Genomic DNA, 16,682 nt, shown 5'->3' with positions numbered 1-16,682 from the left:
AACATATCACCCCAGGTAGTGAGGGATCTGCATACCAAGTTTCGTTCAAATCGGTCAAGCCGTTTTTGCGTGATCGTGGCACATACACACACACATACACACATACATACCTCCGATTTTATATATATAGAAGATTAACATTTCAGCTTTCTAAGAATTTCAATATATTTTCTTGAAGAAATGATGGGGTTCTTTTACTAAGGTGCGTTAGCCGATTTAGCGCGAGCCAAATGCTAACGTGTCCGTAGAATATAATGGTCGCGTTAGCATTTAGCACATGCTAATTCGGCTAACACGCCTTAGTAAAAGACCCAGTATGTGCTTTACACCTCCCCCCCCCCCTTTTATGAAGCCACGTTAGGCTTTTTTTTTATCACCAGCTGCGGTAGTATTAGCTCTGACAGTCCTGGGTCAAATCTCTCCATTCCCCTCCATGCAGCATCTTAACTTTCTTCCCCTCCATTATGATGCAGATGCAAGTTTTTTGCGGTGCAATGTAGGCTGTTTTGATGTTATTTTCTCTTACATCAAAACAGCCTACAATGCACCACAGAAACTTACACACGTGAAAGACCGGAGGCTTCTGCTCCAAACCCCTGGGGGCTCATAATAAAAATTTTAAAAAACGTCCAAAAAGTGGCCTAAATCAGTACTTGGATGATCAAAAAGCCAGATCGTCCAAGTACCGATAATCAAAGCTGGTTTTAGATGTATTTAAAACCAGCTTAGGCCTTTCCCCTGCCTCTAAACACCTAGAGCGAAAAGAGGCCTTTTAGAGGAGGGGAAAAGGCGGGAGGTGGGCCGACCTAGACTTAGCAAGTATAATCAAAACCTGAGCAGGTTGCACATTTGGGACTTATACATTTTGACTTAGACCAAGTCAAAACAGGTACAAGTTCTGAAAAGGGGCCGCTGAGCTGATCACGGCTGCCACGATCAGCTCAGTGGTTTCGGGAACCTGCCCACCCACCCCCCACCGCAATGATCGCAGCAGGAGAGATGGCTTATCTCCCCTGCCATGATCGCCCCCCACCCCGAACTGCCATGACCCGCGGCAGGAGAGATGCCCAATCTCTCCTGCCATAATCGCGATCCACCCCGACCCCCGAACAAATAACAGCAGGAGGGAGTTCGACCCCTCCTGCCGAGGCATGAACCCCATAAACCCCCACCCCCCTTTAAATACGGGTGAGAGATCCAAGGCTCTCCTGCCCACAATGGCCCCCCTAAAAAGGATGCTGCTCTTAAGCATGCGCAGACCATTTAAAGATGGTCTGCGCATGCGCCAACAGTCGGATGGGGGTGTGATTCTGATCACCCTCATTTGCATGAGGGCAATTCATGAATCATCCCCCCAGACACGGATAAGATCCCTTACAGATCGGATCCAATCTATGCCCTTTGTGAATCTTGCCCTTAGTGTAAAAAGGACTGGGACCGAGGACAAACTCCTTCTTCCTCCATCTCAAAAAGTTCCAGCCTCTTTGCTGATAGAATTTAAAAGTGGGACCTCAGACTCTCTCTCCAAACATTAAAAATTGGATCCCAAATGCTCCCGCCAATATCCAACATTCAAACCTGGATTTTCACAAACTTTCTCACCAAAATTCAAATTCAAACTTGGACCTCCAACGACCTTTCCTGCCAAAATTCAAATTCATGACCAACAGACTTGCCTGTTTTCAATCAGATCAGCCCACACACTTTCCTGCAAAAATTCAAATAGCATAATGACTGAAACATCGGTTCTTTCTACACAGACGTGGCAAGACCCGGAAACCTGCTACAATCATGACGCTAAGCGCGGAAGCCTAAGAGAACATAAATGGGCCTATGTTTCTCCCCTCCCACTCTTCTTCCAATCCAAGTCGACTAACTAGGACAACAATCTACCTTGGAAGCCATTAAATCAGCAGAACTGAAAGGGACCCCCTAAATACAGAGGCCCTAGGCACATGTCTAATTTGTCTATGCTTTAATCTGCCCTGGGCATTGTAACTTCTATGGTCTTACTATATTTGGCTATTGGGGTAGAGGTAAATCATCATATATCAGTTACCATCTTGGGACTGGATTGCAGAAGTCATTCAGAACAGAGATCGTGAAGCTATCTTGTCTGTTTTCTTTGATTGGGGGGGGGGGCTCGGAGGGACGTATTTGAAAGTGAGCCAAACTGTGACACTCTAATTGCTATAGATTCTAATAATTATAGGATTTTGAAGCTATCATTCTATGAAATGTCTTTGGTACCGTTATTGATGTCTTTGCCTCTTGTTCCATAATAAGTTAGTATATTTACAGAATTTCCAAGTCATCTCATAAGAACATTATTTATCTACTAGTGTTTAAGCCCGTTACATTAACGGGTGCTAGAATATATGTCTGTCTGTCTTTCTTTCTTTCTGTGTCTCTCCCTGCCCCTGTCTCTTTCTTCATTTTTTTCTCTCTCCCTCCCGCTGTCTGTCTTTCTTTCTGTCTCTCTCCCTGACTCCCTTTGTCTGTCTGTCTTTCTTTCTGTCTGTCTCTCTCCCTGCCCACTGTCTTTCTGGGTGTCTGTCTTTCGTTCTAGTGCGCTGCCTGCCTGTCTTTCTGTCTCTCTCTGTGGCCCCCCTGCTTGCCTACCTGTCTCTCTCTGTGGCGCCATGCCTGCCTGCATTTCTTTCTGTCTCTCTCCATGGCCTCCTTCTATCTCCCCCCAGAGCAAACCAAGATTGCTGCCTGCCACTCAGCACACTCCTCCCCCCAAAGTATAGCAAGTTTGCTCCCTGGCCCCTTTCCCTCTCCCCCCCACTTCCCTGTGCAGCCGCAGCACCCCTTGCCTGCTCCCCCTGTCCTGCAGTAGCCCTTTTGCCTTCCTTTTACCTCCCCCCTGTCCAGCAGCACCCATTCCGTTCTCCCTGTCCCGCAGTAGCCCTTTTCCCTCCCCTTGTCCAGCAGCACCCCTTCCCTACTCCCCCTGTCCTGTAGTAGGCCAGCCATCAGTAGCATTTCTCATCCCCCTCTCCCCTCTCCTCCCGGGTCTCACACAGTGGTCGGCAGTGGTAGGTCGCTGCTCCTGCTTGCTTTGGTCCTACTTTCTTTTTGCACAAAGGCAAGAGCAGGATCCAGCAGCAAGGAAGGCCCTGGGCTGGAAGCAACATCGGCAAATCAAACTGCCAAACTCCACCCGCACACGCCGCACATAGAACACAACACGGAAGCAGAATCACGGCGGCAGGGATTATGCCATTTCAACTACGCATGCGCGGGTAAGGGTTTTATTATTATAGATTATCCGCTTAATAATCTGCGCGGCTTACAGTAAAACAAAAAAAAAAAACATTCATAATCGTAAAATGGACAAAAGAAAAAAAGATTAACAGAAATATTAAATGGGGTTTTTTTTGCTGATAACTGAACTGAGGAGTGAAATATGTAGATACAACAGAGTGCTTACTGTGCATATGGCTCCATCCTCTGAGGCTTTTCCCCTCTCATTTATTGCATTGCTTGACACTACACATATAAGGACCTCCTAACTTAAGAGTGGGTTATATTTTGCCTAAGTATATTTAAGTACACCGACCCCATCTGTCTTATAATCTCCTTCAGCTTCAGAGAGGATTGGGAACCTCTGCGGCATGGAGGGCCCTGTGGCAACTCTACTCTCCTTAATTGTTCTCCTTTACTATATCAGTTGTATTTCCTTCCCACTTACCTTTTGCTTTACTCATCTCATGTTAATTAAGTCATTTGTTTTAAATTCTGTTTTAAAAAAGTTTATGTTATAATCATTTGTATTTTTTTATGTTTATTTTAATCCACCCCTTTTTTTTTTTCTTACTTATAACTCGCTTAGAAGACCTGACAAGCGATTGAATCAAATTTTAAATAAAACTTGAAACTTCAATCACCACCAACCTTTGGGAAAGGATACTCAGAGCAGAATTCCGCAAAGTTTCTAATACCTTTTTAATGTATTCTGTTTCTTCTGCGATTTGGGCAGGAGTAGAGCCATAAAAGAGAATGTGACTTTCATCGATCTGTTGGCGCTCTTTTCCCATAACATCATGTTCAGTTAGTTGCAGTGTTGTCATTTTTGATGTGGGTCCCTGTGCATACAAAAAATTTAAGTTTATTTTCCTTCGCTGGTGGCCATAAAAAAAAAAAAATAGCAGATATTTCACTCTAATAATCTGCTCTGTGCAGTATTTTAATGTATCCTCATTAGTTGAATTAATGGAAAAACACAATATGGGTAATCCATAAAATAAAATCTTACATCCTTTCATATAACTGTGATATTATATCAAACAAAAATGAATACGTTTAAATTCAAATAGTTAACTTCAAATATCTGTAGAAGTGTCAACAAAGAAGACATAAGAATTGCCTTACTGGGTCAGACCAATGGTCCATTATGCCCGGTAGCCCATTCTCACGGTGGCCAATCCAGGTAACTAGTATTGGGCCAAACCCAAAGAGTAGCAGCATTCCATTCAGAATCCTAAATAGTAAGATTCTGGAATTCCAAAGAGTAACAAAAGATTCCGGAACCCCAAAGAGTAGCAACATTCCATGCTACCAATCCAGGGCAAGCAGAGACTTCCCCCATGTCTTTCTCAATAACAGACTATGGACTTTTCCTCCAGGAACTTGTCCAAACCTTTCTTAAAACCAGCTACGCTATCCGCTCTTACCACAACCTCTGGCAATGCGTTCCAGAGCTAAACTATTCTCTGGGTGAAACCCAATGCTGATCCGTGTGACCCTGGACAAAGTCAAGCGGCTGTGTGTCAATCATGCAACAGTGCCCTATAGAAGCTGCATGTTACATCGTTTTATCTAATTGCTGCAATGAATTTAGGATAGGGGAGAACTAGCATAGTTATATAGAATCAGCTGGTCATTAATGTCATTTATATTTATGTTTTCTATTACAATTTCTGAAAGAAAGCAATCGGTACAAATAAGAAAAATCTTTTGCCCTATTACAGATTCTAAACTACAAATTTGAATTCTGCAAAAAACTATCCAGCTGTATGCAGATTACAATAACAAAAACCTGAACACTACATTAGAGAATTAAGAGGGCTGATTGAAAAGTAATGAGACTAGGTTTTTTTTTTTTTTTTTTTTTTAATTCAGAATCAGATGACTCCACAAGATCTGAACATTTTTCTTTTTCTTTTTTTTTAACTTTATTTACCGTATTTGCCGGCGTATAAGACGACCCCCCAACTTTTACAGTTAAAATATAGAGTTTGTTATATACTCGCCGTATAAGACTACCCCTTCTTCCGCACACCTTCTGCACAACCTTCTGCCTGCCTGTCCCCCCCTTGAAGGTCTGCACCCCCTGAAGGCCTGCACCCCCCCGAAGGCCTGTCCCCCCCCTTGTAGGCCTATCCCCCCCTTGTAGGCCTGTCCCCCCTTGAAGTCCTGCCTGCCTGCCTTTCCCCCCCTTGAAGGCCTGTCTCCCCCTTGAAGGCCTGCACCCCCCCTTGAAGGCCTGCACTCCCTTGAAAGTCTGCACCCCCCCGAAGGCCTGTCCCCCCCTTGAAGGCCTGTCCCACCCCCTTGTAGGCATGTCCCCCCTTATAGGCCTGTCTCCCCCTTGAAGGCCTGCCTGCCTGCCTTTCCCCCCTTGAAGGCCTGTCCCCCCCCTTGAAGGCCTGCACCCCCTTGAAGGTCTGCACCCCCCCAAAGGCCTACACCCCCCGAAGGCCTGCACCCCCCCTGAAGGCCTGCCTGCCCCCCCCCTTGAAGGCCTGCACCCCTTGAAGGTCTGCACCCCCCCCCGAAGGCCTGTCCCCCCTTGAAGGCCTGCCTGCCTGCCTGTCACCCCCTCCCCCTTGAAAGCCTGCCTGCCTGCCCGCCCGCCCCACCCTGAAGGCCTGATGCCCCGACCCACCCCGAAGGACCGCTCGCCCCCCTGGCCTCCCCGCACCACCTATGAAGCAGCCGCAGCAGGATCGCGAAGTCAGCGTCAGCGATCCCTGCGCTGCTTCCTGCGCCACGGTCCCGCCCCTCCTTTGATGTCAGAGGAGGGGCGGGATCGCTGACGCTGACTTCGCGATCCTGCTGCGGACTGCTTCACAGGTGGTGCAGGAAGGTCAGTGGGGCGAGCGGTCCTTCGGGGGTGGGGGGGGGGATTGAACGGCAAGGCCGGGAGCACCCCCTTAGGGCTGGCACCCGGGGCGCACTGCCCCCTCCGCCCCCCCCCCCTTGGTACGCCACTGCATGTAAACAGTACCCGGCGTATAAGACGACCCCCGACTTTGGGGAGGATTTTAAGGTACTGAAAAGTCGTCTTATACGCCGGCAAATACGGTAGTTTTTAATGCCAACAAAAAGTGCAATACAATTTATCTACAAAAAATGATAATCAACCAAGCACTTATAAACAATCTGAACCTATACAAAAGATAAAAATTCCCTCCCTCATCCATCATTACCATCAGGAATAATACCAAAAGAAAAGATATACCCCCTTCTCACTCCTCCCCCCTTCCGGATGTGTGGATGCAATATAACGGAAAATAAAATTAAAGATAAAGGGCAACTATAGCAAATCTACAAAAGACGTCAATGGACCCCAAACTAACCTGAATATCTTATTATGCCCCAGCAAGTCAGCATTCATTTTCTCATATTTATAAGTTAAACATAAGCTCACATTGAATCCATTTTTTGCAGCACTTCAAAAATGACTCAAAGAAACATAGAAACATAGAAGATGACGGCAGAAAAGGGCCATAGCCCATCAAGTCTGCCCACTCTAACAACCCCACCCCCTTGAATTTACCCCCCTAGAGATACCACATGTGTATCCCATCTACATTTTTACCCCCTAGAGATCCCACATGTGTATCCCATTTCCTTTTAAAATCCGGCACGCTGCTGGCCTGAATCACCTGAAGTGGAAGTTCATTCCAACGATTGACCACCCTTTCGGTGAAGAAGAACTTCCTGGTGTCGCCATGAAATTTCCCACCCCTGATTTTCAGCGGATGTCCTCTTGTGGCCGAGGGACCTTTAAAAAAGAAGATATCATCCTCCACCTCAATACGGCCGGTGATATATTTAAACGTCTCTATCATGTCTCCTCTCTCTCTACGTTCTCCGAGTGAGTATAGCTGCAATTTATTCAGCCTTTCCTCATACGGGAGGTCTTTGAGTCCCGAGACCATCCTGGTGGCCATTCTTTGAACCGACTCAACTCTCAGCACATCTTTTTGGTAATGTGGCCTCCAGAATTGTACACAGTAGACTGTTTTGCGACATCGCTTTTAGCACGGCGGCTGTGGCATTTTTTACTTCATCATCGGACAAGAACTTCTTTCCGTGCGGTTGTGGTTTTTTTTGCAGGGTTTGGAACATTTCAAGAGTTTCATGACCACTCCGTCCCAAGTTGAACACAAAATTCAATCACACACCTCTGGAATAGTCCCACAGACACGGCTTCCTCATCTGCCATGACAAAATGTACAAAGTTCTTCCCCTCGCTGTGACTAGGCTTACTAGATGTCCAGACTTCCCGGGACATGCCCTCCTTTTTGAGGGCACTTTGTCCGGGTTTTGGAAAAGCTTCCTCAAAATTGTGTCGGGCGGGAGAGCATCCGCACATGCGTGGATGCTACACAATGATGCCAAGCGCACGCATGCGTGATGTCATCGCGTGGCATCCGCACTTGCGCGGATGCCCTCCTGCCCAACGAGAGCAGGCAGCGGGGTGGGGTGGAGGCTGGGCTAGTGCAGGATCAAGGGCAGGACTGGGACATAATGGGGCGGGGGTGGGTGGAACTGGGAGGGTCTGGGGGGGGGGTGTCCATATTTTACTAAAATAAAATCTGGTAACCCTAGCTGTGACCCAACAGTGAAGACAAAGACAGTCCAACTGAAGTTTCACAAGAACAAGCACAGCTTTGCCACATCTACTTCCTGGAATGAAAAACAGAGGGAAGTCTTTTCAATCAGCCCTCGTCCACGATAAAACATCCCATCCACTTTGATGAAACCAACTGACCTATGTTGGGCATGATAAAAAAGGGAATCATGAGTAGATCGGCGGACGTCATAATGCCGCTTTACAGAGCAATGGTCAGACCACACTTGGAGTACTGTGTCCAGCACTGGTCTCCCTACCTTAAGAAGGATATAACCCTGCTGGAGAGGGTGCAGAGGCAAGCCACGAAACTACTAAAAGGCATGGAAAATATGAGCTACAAGGAACGCCTCGGAAAACCGGGATCGTTCACCCTCGAGAAGAGAAGACTGCGAGGGGATATGATAGAGACCTTTAAAATACTAAAAGGATTCGACAAAATAGAGCAAGAAACGTTGTTTTTCACATTGTCAAATGTGACTCGGACGAGAGGCCATGGACTGAAGTTGAGAGGCAGCAGGCCCAGGACAAATGCCAGGAAATTCTGTGTCATGCAGCGAGTGGTGGACGCTTGGAATGCACTCCCGGAGGAGGTTGTGACAGAGACCACCATTCTTGGTTTCAAGAGCAAGTTGGATGCACACCTTCTTGCAAATCACATCGAGGGATACAGGTAAACAAGGTCTTCCTCAGGGAACACCTAGCTTGGCCTCTGTGTGTGCGGGTCACCGGACTAGATGGACCAAGGGTCTGATTCGGTGAAGGCATTTCTTATGTTCTTAAAAAAGTTTTAAGCTACTTATGAAATATTGAATAATTTGGATAAATATAAAAGCCGTCTTTTCTTGATCATGACGAGAATAGCTATCCAAATGGTCACACGTAATTGGAAGAGCCATTACAGACTTAATTACACATTTTGGTGGGCAAATGTGTGTACCACATATAAATATGAGAGAATGAATGCGGAATGCATGGGGTTTAGTAATTCATTTAATAAAGTGTGGAGCCATTGGCTTCATTTGTTACCTCACAATAATGGTCATGTATCTCTCCTTTTATTAGATTTCCTTACACAACCAGGGTGGGTGGGGGGAGGAAAATGTATTTTGAGGATTCAAAATACTTAATTATAATACTGTAATCACATAATATGGGAGGAGAGTGGGAGAAAATGATTGTTTTATGGATTACTTGTGTAATTAATAGTGTGTTTTAAGCAGTGTTTTATGTTCAATGAATTGTATTGCACTGTCAAAGTTTGAAAATCAATAAAGTTAAAAAAAAAAAAAAGAATAATTCCAATTCTCAATATAGCATTCTTTCTCCATCTTAACCTTTCCAAACTCCCTACGTCCACACGCCATCAACCACCATATACAGAGAAAAGCAGTTCCTAGGCCTGCATAAAAATAGTCTGCTTATTATGCACTTAGGTAGTGGGGAGAGAAATTATATAAGGGTACAAAGCAGGGGGACACCATCAAAACTGTACAATTTCATGCTAGAAATACCATAGTTCCTTAAAAATGATAAATTCCTTGCTGCTTGACATCTGTTTTCAAAATTCCATTAATATGTCATATATTGTTATACTTAGTCCTTTTCTATACTGTGGTTCCATAATTAATTTCTTTCTATCTCTCTATGCACTTCAGGTTAATACACTAAAGATCTGAGCAACTGCTCCCTTTCATTCATGTGGAAGAAAGGAGGCACAGTTTAAATAGAGATTGACCATCTTCACACAAGAATATTTTCTGTCTCTTTTTCCTTCTGTCCCCTGTACCTATAAACAGCAAAAGCTAAGATATAAGCCTGTAAAGAAATGGTTAATAAATATCTCTTAAAAAATAAATACAAACACAGCTTCGGGAGTGGATGGATTATATCCCAACTTACTCAGTAAACTCACCTATCCGATTCGATCCATGTCCGATCCGTGGCCGAGTCTTCCCGGGCGATCGATTCACTACGTCTCCTCATGCAAATTAATGCGATTGGAGACGCGCCCCACAGCGACTGCGCAGATCACTGCAGAGCGATCCAGACGCATGCGCAGACCATCTTCTTTGCCTGTAGATGCAGTCCGCGCATGCGCTGGCTCTCCGCACAAGCGAGGTCAAAACAAGGAGTGGGGGGGCCTGGAACAGAACATGCTTTTAGGCTTCTTAAAAAAAAAAAAAAAAAAAGTAGAGAAACCGGGACTCCTGGCATTCTAAGCACAGTCCTGTAAGAAACATGTGAAGACAAAAAGCAAAATTCCTGATATTTGTACTTAAGGAACAGAACACGTTGCAGCCAGGAACAGAACACACTTTTAACCCGCGGGTTAAAACTATGGGCTCGCACTGCAGGGAAGGGCGGCAGAGAGCAGGAGATGTGTTTAAAATGGTTTTGGTGTTGTATGTAACATTGACCACATCAATATGTTCATCATATTATTATATTTGATGCATCATCATTGTTATACAAGTTTTAATGTTGTATTTGTTGTTGTTTGCATCAGTAAAAATTGTTTGAACTTAAAAAAATGTTTTATTTGGTTGGTTTAATTTGTTTGATACTGGGATTTCAGGGCAGCAGAGACCAGGACAGTCGGCAAGAACGTGAGCGACTGATCCTCAGCAGTTGCTTCTTTTTGGATCGGCCAACCCAATCGGTGTTCCTTCTTGAGTTTAGTGAATCGCTGCCTTCCTACTTTGCATGCCATTTCCCCTCATTTGCATGTGCAGATCGGATCGGGTGCGGATCGGATCGGGCAGGTTAGTGAATCAGGTCAGGGTCGGAGAAGGCTCGCAAACTGGTCGGGACACTATTGGTGAGCTTAGTAAATGCCCTATCAGCCCTATCAGTAGTATTGCAGATTCTTTAAAGGCAAGAAAGGGTCAACAACAGACCAAATGATTTCCAGCATGGTTAAAGGGTGGAATGAAATGGGCTGTTAAAGTTAAAAGGATGACATTAAAAAATGAGAGGGTGGGGCATAGTGGTTACAGCTATAGCCTCAGCGCCCTATGCTGATCCTTGTGGCCCTGGGCAAAGTCCAGCAGCTGTGTGTCAATCATGCAACAGTGTCCTATAGAGAATCACACCTCCACGAAAGATAGGTGCCTGAAACGTAGGCCTGAGTTTTCTGGGCCTACATTTCCAGCGCCCACCTATGCCGAGAGAAAAAAAACCTCTACTAAACAAGCTATTTACCCGCTGCAGCTCCCTAGACAACTGTCCCCCCCCTATCTTCTCACTTCCATAACTGAAGCAATTACATTACATTAGAGATTTCTATTCCACCATTACCTTGCGGTTCAAGGCGGATTACAAAAGATTTATGGTAGGTCTGTTACAAAAGGAGATCAATGGTCATGACTAGTGAAGGTAAAGAATAGGGCAGGTAGTTTCAAAAAGTCAGGAAGAGGGTAGAAGGAAGGAGGAGTTCGTGATGTTAAGACTTATTCAGGGATTTCTTGAAGAGTATGGTTTTTTTTTCTAGATTCAAACAATTTTTATTGATGCAGACATCATCAAATACAGCAAATACAACATCAAAGCACATCAATAATGCATCAACTATTATAATATAATATACATAATAAAAGACAAATTCCAATTTCAATAAACCCCCACTATATCTATGTGTTTGAACCTTTACCATCCCTCTTCACTCCCATCCCTCCCCACCCTATAGTACTCTCTACCCAATGATACTCTCTTCATTTAACTAAATAAAAGCCCAATTAAGAGATCTAATTTAAAATCGCGCTACGGCCCTTAGGATGTAAATCTTGCAAATATGAACCCTAGATTTGTATAAATAACATCTTTCGCTTTCTTATAATTCCAGCATCTCTAGCTTCCCAAATGGCCAACTGATGTAATTGGTTTCGCCAATGCCAAAACCTCGGAGGATCGGGGATCGTCCAATATTGTAATATACATTTTTTTAGCTAAGAGACTCATTTTCCTACACAACACCCTATTTCCTTTAGGTAAATGGCCAAGAGCTTCTGGCAAATTCAAAATAAAGAAAGAAGGAGAACAGCGCAAAGGTCTTCCAATTATTTTTGACATATAATTTATTATTCGCTTCCAAAAGTGCTGAATTATGGGGCAAAACCAAAATGCATGACCTAATGTATGACTCTCCCTCCCACATTTATGATGATGATGATGTTAGTTTGGAGATTTGGTTATCTAGTTTTGCTTCTTGGGTGGCAATCATGACATGGATCAGCAAATTCCTACATAACATTCTAGATCAGGGTCATTTTCTAGAAGAAATGGAAAAAATAGCACTCACTCCAATACCTAAATCACAGAATGTAGATCTCTCTACTCCCTCAAATTATAGACCCATCACTGGCATATCCATACTCACCAAACTTATGGAAACCCGTGTAAGCAAACAAATCGCAACATATTGAACAACCCTCCTGCTTACATCTCTCTCAGTTTGGATTCCGACTGCAGTACAGAACCAAACTCCTCCTCCTAGCTCTGCCCATAAAAAACAGATATTAAGCATAGGCTCTGAAATCAGAGTTGAGCCCATTTCCCCGGCCTGACGCCAGAGGAATCACAGAGGAACTTCCACAGGGACTCCAAGTTTCAAGTTTCCAAGTTGATTGAATCATTTGATATACCGTCTATCGAGCGTTAGCTAGACAGTTTACAATAAAATTTATATAAGTAAATTAAGTTAAAAAAAAAAAGATTACAAACAATAACGTATATGAATGAAAATAAATGGTGGGTTTAAGAACTGACAGGGACAGATATAGGGAAAGAGCACAGGGTGATAAAAAAAATACTTCAAGATAAAAAATAAGACAAAAGTGAAGAGACCTCCCAATAATGATTCCTCATCAATAACAGAAGGTAAAGAGTATAAATTTCCACCTCAAAACTGGGAATAGAAAGGAACTGCCATTCAGACCCCTAAAGGGCTATTTGCCCAGTGCAGGGCTCTGCAAAGGTTATTTCAGCCTGTGTTACATAATGACTGCAAAGGCTGATAACCTCTCACCTCAAGTAAAGCATCATTTACTACTAGTGCTCATATTTTGAAATTTTACATGTTATAGAATTGCCCTTAAAGAGACTGCTTCATTGAGGCTCAGCTCCTATCACATGGCTTAGGTAATTATAATAAAGTAGGCTTTAATGGAAACATGGAGAACTTGTCTATGCCTGCACCAGAACATAAAAATGAATACAAAAAAGGTTCCCTGGTTTGTTTGTTTTTTTCATTAAATTGTTGGCTCCCTTCCCTGCTAAATTCTGTCAATTCCAAACATAGCAAGTATAATCATAGAACAAAGAATAGGCAGCATTTAAGTACGCCTGTGTTTAGTGCTAGAGGTGAAATGAACGAATTTAAACCAAACTGATGAAACAGAAAAGAAAAAGGAAATGAACTGAAGAAGAAAAAACGTGAAAGGGAGACAATTTTTAAATACGATCTGGGCATTTGCAGTGCCAAAGGAATGTTGTGCGCTCATGGGACTTGCAAGCGCATATTTACCGTAAAAGGAAAATGGTTTCCCTTTAAAAATCCAGTCAGTGCTTTGTAGCAAATGCAGTTGCATCCCGGGAAAGCACGGTGGAATAAAACAAACGGTTTTATTCAAGGTGCTTGCAGCAACAGTGCCCGATGAGTTTTGCCAAACAAGGCTGCTTCAGGGGCAATTAACTGTGACAATGAAACAAAAAAATGTATGCCAATTCAATCACTATCATTAAAAATGCAATCACAAATTTAATGAAGACATCTGAATAAAACAGATCACATAAAAACATATCAAGCTCTGTGAAACGATGGCTTACCTAGCTGGGATCAAAACAAGATTCCACAAGGAATGAAATCCAGCTGATGCAAAAGAGCAGCTGACTCCAAATCTGCAATGCTGTACAAAAACCCGGTGGCGGTACTTTTTGAACACTGCAGGCGGCTAAGAAAGGTTTTCAACTTGCCCTGCTGTTCAGGTGGAGGGGCATAATCGAAAGGGATGTCTAAGTCCGTTTACGTCCATCTCGCAAGTCGTTCAAAGTTAAAAAGAGCTTAAGACACATTTTCAAAAAATACGTCCAATTTTTTTTTTTCGAAAATCATCTAATTATATGTCCTGCCGATCTGATCGTCCAAGCCGCTAAATCGTCCATCTTTATACCACATTTTCGTCCAACTTTCCGTCTAAGTCCAAAACGCCTAGAACAAGCCCTGTTGGACGTGGGAGGGATCTGCAAAGTGATGGACTGCACACCCAGACATGCCACGTAAACAGTGGGGTACCTTACAGGGCACTGCTGTGAACTTCACAAAAAGGGTGCCATGGCTTCTCCTCACTACAGCTCCCTTATAGGTGACGGTGAGCCCTACAAACCACCTCCAGAAACCCCTAAACCCACTATCTACCACCCCAATAGCCCTTATGGCTGCAGGAGCTACTTATATGCCAGTACAAAAGGGTTTTGGAGGTGTATAGGGGAGTGCATATGTGTCAATATCAATGCAGTGATGACAGGGGCTTATGGGCATGGGGCATCCTCTCTATGGGTCTCTAACCCACCTCCAAGTTGACTTAAGCTGCCTCTGTGCTGGACGACTAGGCTTTCCTATGCCAGGTGGCCAGGTGATGATGGTCTGGAGGCTGAATTTTAAAGTTGTGATTAAAATATTTATGGGGCTGGGGGGAGGGGTCGGTGATCACTGGGGTAGTGTATGGGGGTCTGTTTTATGTGTTTTTAGTGCTTATCTCGTGACTTTAGGTGGGTTTTTGTAACTTAGACCATGTTTTACATGAGAAATGTTTGTCCAAGTGCCGACTTAGGCCGGTTTTTGGACGTTTTTCTCTTTCGATTATGAGCCCCATAAGTTATAAGCTTCTATATATATTTAGGTACTTTTAAAGAAAAGTTTGAAAAAGTTTAAAAAGTCTCCATTTTGCATCACATGAGCCGATGAGGAAGCCCAGCGACAAAAATCTCCATAAAACTACTTCATAAGAACATGAGAATAGCCTTACTGAGTCAGACCAATGGTCCAACAAGCTCAGTAACCCGTTTTCATGGTGGCCAACCCAGATCACTAGTGCCTGGCCAAAACCCAAGGTGTAGCAACATTCCATGCTACCGATACAGGGCAAGCAGTGACTTCCCCCGTGTCTTTCTCAATAACAGACTATGGACTTTTCCTCCAGGAACTTTCTTAAAACCAGCTATGTTATCTGCTCTTACCACAACCTCTGGCTTAACTTCCACAGCTTAACTATTCTCTGAGTGAAAAAATTTCCTCCTATTGCTTTTAAAAGTATTTCCCTGTAACTTCAAGTGTCCCCTAGTCTTTGTAATTTTTGACGGAGTGAAAAATCAATCCACTTGTACCCGTTGTACTCCACTCAGGATTTTGTAAACTTCAATCATCTCCACTCAGCAGTCTCTTTTCCAAGCTGAAGAGTCCTAAACCTTTTTAGTCTTTCCTCATACGAGAGGAATTTCATCCCCTTTACCATCTTGGCCGCTCTTCTTTGAGCCTTTCTAGCACTGCTATATCTTTCTTGAGATAAGGAGACAAGAATTGAACGCAATAATCCAGATGAGGTCGCACCATGGAGCGATACAGGGGCATTAGAACATTCTTAGTCTTGTTAACCACCCTTTTTAAATAATTCATAGCATCCTATTTGCTTTTTTGACCGACCACCACACATTGGGCAGAAGATTTCATTGTATTGTGTACGATAACACCCAGATCCTTTTCTTGGCACTAATCCCCAAGATGGAACCTAGCATCCGGTAACTGTGATTCAGGTTATTCTTCCCAAAGTGCATCACTTTGCATTTGTCCACATTAAATGTCATCTGCCATTTGGACGCCCAGTCTTCCAGTTTCCTAAGGTCCGCCTGCAATTTTTCACAGTCCGCATGCATTTTAACAGTTTGGTGTCATCTGCAAATTTAATCACTTCTCTCGTCGTTCCAATTTCCAGATCATTTATAAATAAGTTAAATAGCACCGGTCCCAGTATAGACCCCTGCGGCACTCTACTGTTTACTCTTCTTTGGAGGGTTGCTTCTGATGGCTCTAGAGTTGAGTGTTTCGTGTTGACAGATGAATGTTTGTGAGAAGAGGAGAAAGGAATGTTATTACGGTACCTCTTAAGCTAGCATTTATGAGACTGATATTTTGAGTCTGGATTGTTTGTGTGATTTGTACAAAAACCAAGGGAATGTCCAAACTAAACTAATGATGTTCAAACCTCTTTAAAATATAAAAAGCTGCTAAGATAGCATACTCACAATCTCCTGAGTCTCTCTCACATGACAAACAGGCAAGCATGTGCACACAATCAGGCTTAAATAGTGAAAGTCTGATGTCATGAATAACAACGAGCTCTGGTGAGTTAAAATAGTTAGAAAACTCAGTAAAATTTGTGAAAAAAGTAAAGGAGCCCTTAATATACTTTAGATAAAAATTCAAATAAATAAAATGTAGAGCCCGAAGAGTTCAAAACAGCCTTGAATAAAAAAAAAATAGAAAAGATTAAAAACCAGTCTGCAAAAGCCTGTTGGATGTCTCAAAATCAAAATCACTAAAAATCATCTTGAGATGTTTAAGAATCCTTAACTACTTAAAACGCTGCGTAAAATCTGCTTAAAACCCTGAAAAAAGCTTTTAAAAAGGTTAAAATATGGTGGAACACATATCTCAATAGAATGCGTTCTAGTGACGTCAGTATGTTCAAGTGATGTCACTGGTGTGTCCCAACCATGGAAGAAATCTCAGGATCAAAAAATATCCTTAAAATCATTGAGG

The 16,682-nt window shown here is 43.4% G+C and overlaps 1 protein-coding gene across 3 annotated transcripts in view; it reads right to left on the bottom strand.

The window, feature by feature from the left end:
- Positions 1-16,682, bottom strand: part of CCDC68 (coiled-coil domain containing 68) — a 91,736-nt gene that overhangs the window by 49,683 nt on the left and 25,371 nt on the right. For all 3 annotated transcript variants that reach the window (XM_033929225.1, XM_033929224.1, XM_033929226.1), the window contains exon 3: positions 3,948-4,091. In XM_033929225.1, the coding sequence (XP_033785116.1) occupies positions 3,948-4,076 (129 nt within the window). In that variant the 5' untranslated portion in view covers positions 4,077-4,091. The remainder of the gene's footprint in view (positions 1-3,947; positions 4,092-16,682) is intronic.

The sequence above is a fragment of the Geotrypetes seraphini genome, chromosome 1, assembly GCF_902459505.1.
Source record: "Geotrypetes seraphini chromosome 1, aGeoSer1.1, whole genome shotgun sequence".
NCBI lineage: Eukaryota > Metazoa > Chordata > Amphibia > Gymnophiona > Dermophiidae > Geotrypetes > Geotrypetes seraphini.
Note: the sequence above shows the minus strand (reverse complement) of the source record. Positions and strands in the feature narration are given on the sequence as shown.